The 6,000-nt window shown below is 40.1% G+C and overlaps 1 protein-coding gene across 4 annotated transcripts in view; it reads left to right on the forward strand.

Moving 5' to 3' along the window:
- LOC122067182 (DNA repair protein RadA) overlaps window positions 1–6,000 on the forward strand; it is a 53,191-nt gene that overhangs the window by 29,419 nt on the left and 17,772 nt on the right. For all 4 annotated transcript variants that reach the window (XM_042631044.1, XM_042631034.1, XM_042631037.1 and 1 more), the window contains one exon: window positions 3,121–3,198. In XM_042631044.1, the coding sequence (XP_042486978.1) occupies window positions 3,121–3,198 (78 nt within the window). The remainder of the gene's footprint in view (window positions 1–3,120; window positions 3,199–6,000) is intronic.

The raw sequence follows: 6,000 nt of genomic DNA on the forward strand, positions 1-6,000 counted from the left end.
GACATAAAAATGGTTTGTTATACATGAATGACACATATACACATATACTCATATACACATATACTCATAAAAATGGTTTGTTATACATGAATGACTCATATACTCATATCAGAGCAGGGAGGTCAAGTGTTTGTCTCCTGGGAGGTAACAAAAGGAGTTTTTCTCTATTTTCTTTCCCTCAGTGTTATGTGTCGGCACATGTATGTGTCACGTGCTCGGTGCCAAGATGACCTATAACCAGTAGCTGTTTTGAGAGTTGTTTAAGTTTTTGGACCTTGGAGACTCCAACTCCTCCTACTTTCACAAATACTTGAATGCTAGGACAAATGCTAACTCCATCCCTTAGTTCTTGGCCAATGATGTGTCCCTCCTCCTCGACCCATCATCCATCAAGCGGAAGCTGTGTCCTACTGAAACCAACATTTTCTTCCCCTCCCTCCTTTCCCTACGCTCTGCCCCCTTCATCCCTGACCACCTCATTCCCTCTCTCCAATCCATTCCCTCTGATGCTGAAATTCTTGATGCTATTCATTCTCATAAATCCAACAAAGCTCTTGGCCTGGATTGTTTCAGTATGAGATTCTTCTTCTCCTGCTGGGACATCATTGGCTCTGACCTTAACTCGGCTATCAAGAGCTTCTTCTTTAACCCCTCTCAAATCCAAAGCATTAATCACGCCTTCCTCCTCTGTCTCATCCATAGAAAGGAAGGTGTCTCTTCCATGGCTGGCGTCAGACCCATCTCCCTCTGTAACCTAATTTACAAAATCATTGCTAAGATTCTTGCCAATCGCCTTCAGCTAGTGGTCGACTCTCTTGTCAGTGCAAATTAGTCTGCCTTTATAGCAGGTAGAAGCATTACATGCAATATTATTCTTTGCCATGAAATTGTTTGTGCCTTTGTGGGTTTGACAGAAAATCTTACTCTCCTGCTACCCTGCTCAAAATTAACATCCATAAGGCTTTTGATTCCATAATATGGGACTTCATTTCTAAAGTCTTGAGCATGGATTTCCTCCCGATCTTTGTCAATTGGATCATATATTGCATCTCCTCCCCAAAATTCTCAGTTATTGTTAATGGTGCCCTGGCTAGGCATTTTTCCTCCTCCGTAGGATTTCGCCAAGGGTGCCTCCTTTCCCCCTTCCTCTTTTGTTTGGCCCTTGAAGTTCTCTCTAGATCCATCCAATCCCACTATGACAATCTCTTCATCTCCCTAAACCTAAGTGCAAAGCTATTAAGCTTACCTACCTTGCCTTTGCGAATGATCTCATGATCTTCTCAAAAGCCGATCCAACATCCATCCAATCCATCATGCCTCAACCGCTTCGAATCCCTCTCTGGTCTTCGCATCAATCTCCTCAAATCTCCCCTCTCTTTGGCTGGGGTTTTCGATTCCTACAAAGCCCAACTTCTCGAGCTTACAGGTTTCCAGTTGGTCTCCCTTCCAACCAAATACCTAGGCCTCCCCCTTATCTCCTCCAGTTTAACTGCTCATCACTGCTTCCCCATGCTCAATCAAATCCGCAAAAGGCTCCAGTTGTGGAAAGGAAAGCTTCTCTCCTATACGGGTTGCCTTGAGCCCATATGCTCTGTTCTTCAATCACCCTGTATCTATTGGTCTACTATCTTCCACCTTCCCAAATCCAATCAAATCCATTGAGTCCCTTTTCTGCTCCTTCCTTTGGAAAGGTACATAAAATTCCAAATTCCTCCATCCTTTACGTTGGTCCTCTGTTTCTCTCCCTAAATCTGAGGGAGGGCTTGTTCTGAGAAGGATCAAGGATGTGAACTCTACTGAAAATCTCAAGCTCATCTCCAAGCCTCATAGTATCTAGGTCTCCTGGGTCTACTCCTCCCTCCTCCGCTTTATCTCCCTTTGGACTGTCCCTACCTCCCCTAACTCCTTCTGGGTTTGGCGTAACATCCTCCTGTTTAGGCTTCTTGCCATGCCTACCATCCATTCCCATATTGATGATGGTGACTCCACCTCCTTTGGCTAGATAATTAGCACTCGGAAGGCATCCTTCTTCTTCTAGTTGGGTCCAAATCTGTCTACTCTTATAGGTTCCCAAGGGATTTCCTTGTCTCCGCCATCATCTCCATCGGGTCTTGGTCTCCCCCTTCCATTTCGAATAGAGTTGGCAAAGTTATCTGGTCCCCCTCCTCTTCTGGATTTTTTTTCTCATCCTCTACTTGGAATTTGATCCACTCTCTTGGTCCTCCCTCTCCCTGGCATAAGGTTGTTTGGTTCAGATTCCACATCCCCTGCCATAGCTTACTGTTTGGAGAGATCTCTCCAATTGCCTCCCAACCCAAGCATTCCTTATCTACCGTCACATCCCCGCCGCCCCCCCGCTTGTTGCCTTTGCTGGAATGGTTGCCTTTTCTTTGAATGTCATTTTTCCTCTACCATCTGAAAGCATGTCGTTGCCGAATGCTGGTCTGCTAGGAGAATTCCCCTCCCTCTTCAGAGGGAATGGATTTGGATCGTTATGACTTTTGCTAGTAGATCGATATGCGATATTGTAGGGAAGTTCAATTTTTGTGCTACCATAGACCACCTTTGGATGTAAAGGAACATTCTTAGATGGACTTCCGACTCTAGATCCTTCGATAAGATTTGGAATGCCATCGGCATCTACTTCAACATATACACCAAGCTTAGTGGATCTCCCCATGGTTCGGTTTCCGATACCTTAAGGAACAAGCTTATTGTTGTCTCTTGGGGTCTACCTTTGTCTATTTTGACTCTCCCTCCCCCCACCCCTTTGGGTTGCTTCCTCCTGCTTTGTAGTGCTATTGCCTCCTAGGCTTTGTATATCCCCCTCCCCTTTTTCTCCTTGTTATTGATTTATTTATCCACAGAAAAAAAATTATATATTTGGATTTAGTAGTGTTTTGAGGAATCAGTGGTCTTGAATTTTGTATCTGGACAAATTCTAAAGTCAATAACTGGCAGTTTCATTGGTGCCAAGCATGTCAACTTAACACAGAACATTGCATTTATGATTGATTTATTTTTGTATAACTTTGATGCTTTAGACTTGTTATTGTCTTCGTTCATATTCTTTATTCTTTTGTTAATCACGCTTGTATAAGTAGCAGAACTTTTGTGCAGGCTTTGTGTCTATCTAGCGCATCAACCTCAAGGCATGTGAATGGTGTCCAACCGGGCAGAGCTGACATGATTATTTCAGTGAGTGATTGTTAAGATAAGGCTTCATCAGTGTTTCTAAGATTGAGCATGTCTTGATATATTTTTATCTTCTTTTTTCTTAAAGTCTAAATGATGTGGATCCGGGGTTTGAAAGACCCAATTTATATTTTCTATGGGCCCACCCAAGTAATAGGAGGCTCAAATCAAGGGGCAAATAAATGAAGAGAATAAGAGCAATGGGAGAATTGTAATCTATTGAAACTTCAACTTAGAGGAAGCAAGCAAGAGGAGTGTAACATAGTGAAAGGGGTAAACAAGGAATTATGATAAATTAAAGGATAAAACAGAGTTATCATAAAAGGGAGGGATAAAGTTGGGAAAACACCAAAAAAGGAATTAAAACAACATCCACACATGAGGTTGCCTTCAACCTCACGACAGTTGAGGCCAATGGAAATCCTCTTTCGATTAAATTTATTAAACTCCCTATAATAGTTGTCAAGGCGACCAAGGCTGTGGAGGGGTGTCTAAATGCTGAGGCGCCCGGTTAGCCGTCGTAAGGCTCCCAATTGTTATTTTTTATTTCTCCTCTTTTCTAACATTATTTAACATGCTACACATACCTTTTATCATAAGAAAATCAACATTAAGCCACATCAAATCATAAGAAATCAACATTAAGCCATATCAAGTTATCAAAAATCAACATTAAGTCATAAAAAAATCAACATTTGGAGATATGTTCTTGGTTAAATGATTTTATTTTGCATGAGACTTTGTATTAGGTAGAGCACACAACATGCTGATGCAGATATGCATCCGTGGAGCAATCCATACCCATCTGGGTATCCAGACAGAGATGAATTGGATCCATATTGGGTCCTTAGTCTAGTAGGATTTTAGAAATTTACTTTATTTAAGAAGATTGGCTTTTATTTGATTTTATTCACTTTATTTTAGCAAGTTGGGTTCACATACAATTTAGAGAGTCTTAGTAGAGTCGGTTTGCTTAGTTATGGTAGTTCCCTATTTCAGTTAATTTCATTTTTATGTCTTTATTTTCCTTATATAATGGTTGTAACCATTGGACAAATAAGAGAATAGAAAATATAAATTGGGTTGAATGTTTGTGAAGCCTGTGGGCGTGTGCGATTCTTTCCCTCCCCTTTCTTGTGTGAATCTTCTCTCCCTCTCCTGCAGTTCTGAGTTCATCTCAGGGATTCTTCTTTACCCCTATCGGCCCTCCATCACATGCTTTCCTACAAGGCTAAGATTACTTAAATTTAAGTCGTAATGACTAAGTTATGTTCCGTTCAAACCTATTTTAAAGTGTGTGTATGCTATTAAAATCATCTGAATGAAAATGAGTTTATGGACGTCAAAACAAAAAATATTTTACCTCACTTTTGGTTTTTAGCAATGTTGTATTATGATAAGATTTATGGAAAAAAAAAAAATATTTTACCTCATGTATTTTTCCCCTACAAGAAAAAAAATCAATTTTTGTTCTTGGACCGAGGGGGTATTTTTTATTTATGAACAATATCTTAAGTAAATGAAATATTTGCTTAAATGATATTTGACATAAATAAGTGTTGCGCGTTGCATTAATTCGACAGTCGCCCTGACCCCAATTAGGCTGCGTGGACGCCTAGGAGACACCTTGACAACTATGCTCCCTATAGAGGTTTCAGTTCGATCTAAGATTTTTGGCACTGATATGTGACACATAGACCTCTTAGGGATGGGCAATAACAATACCAGAAATTAAATTTTATTTCAAGGAGATATGACTGAAACTACTTCTGGTGGTAGGCTTAGATTCAGATTTGAAAGTGACTCTGAAACCCGCCATTTCAGCCAGCTTTGGAGCTCCAGTTCAGAAGGATGGGTTGCCCTAAGGTAATGCCTCAACCCCCAAAATCCGAAAAGGAAAGTAGTGATGCAGAATCATGGCTGAACCAGATTGCCCCTTCTGGCGATTTAGACCGAGACGAACCAGGTTCAACTGATTTTTGGAATCTGGTAGGATTTATATATTTTGTGAATAATCTTGTTATCTTTCTTTTACTTGGGTAGATGCATAGGAGTGATATTTTATTTCCTTTATTCTTGCTTGGGTAGATTAGGGTAGTATATTTTATCTAGTCTAGGTTTTATGAATTAATTAAGAGATGGAGATTTTATTTTATTTCAGTCTTAGACTATAATTAGGAAGTTTTTAATTTCTTTTTATTATAAATAGCTGTGTAACCCAATACAAAGTTTTAACCTATGCCAAGATTTAGATATGGGAAAGAATTTTATTTGAATTGTTTATGGTACGTGGATGGTGCGATCCGATTCTAGTTTTGGAACCCAGATCCGCATCAAGAAGGATCAAGAGAGATTGATCCAACTTTGTGGGACTGTCGGTGCAACCCAGAAAACAGAGTAACAGAGTAGGTTTGGAAAAAACACAAATAAATAAACTAAATATCCTACTGAATCCAAAAACCCAATTGGACCTGGTTCATCTTCATATGGGTCCCCCAATGGGTTTGGGGTCCAAGAAATTGCTCTTGTACCAATATAAATTCATGATATTCCTATAAGTGTCGGTAATTTCTGTATACAATATCTGGTTTTTGAATTTACATGAAAATCAGTGTCCTCTTTTGGTCATTTTAGGACTGCTTATTACATGCTCGTGTCTGCAGGAGGCAATCATGGTTTTCCTCTAATCTTGCAATATTATAGGCATTATACATGCTTGAATTTTAAAACTCGCAATATATGTTCCTTGATCTGAATAAAGCCTCTAGAGAAGTATTTATTCATCCCCCCCCACCCCCACCCCCC

Source organism: Macadamia integrifolia, chromosome 2, assembly GCF_013358625.1.
Source record: "Macadamia integrifolia cultivar HAES 741 chromosome 2, SCU_Mint_v3, whole genome shotgun sequence".
NCBI lineage: Eukaryota > Viridiplantae > Streptophyta > Magnoliopsida > Proteales > Proteaceae > Macadamia > Macadamia integrifolia.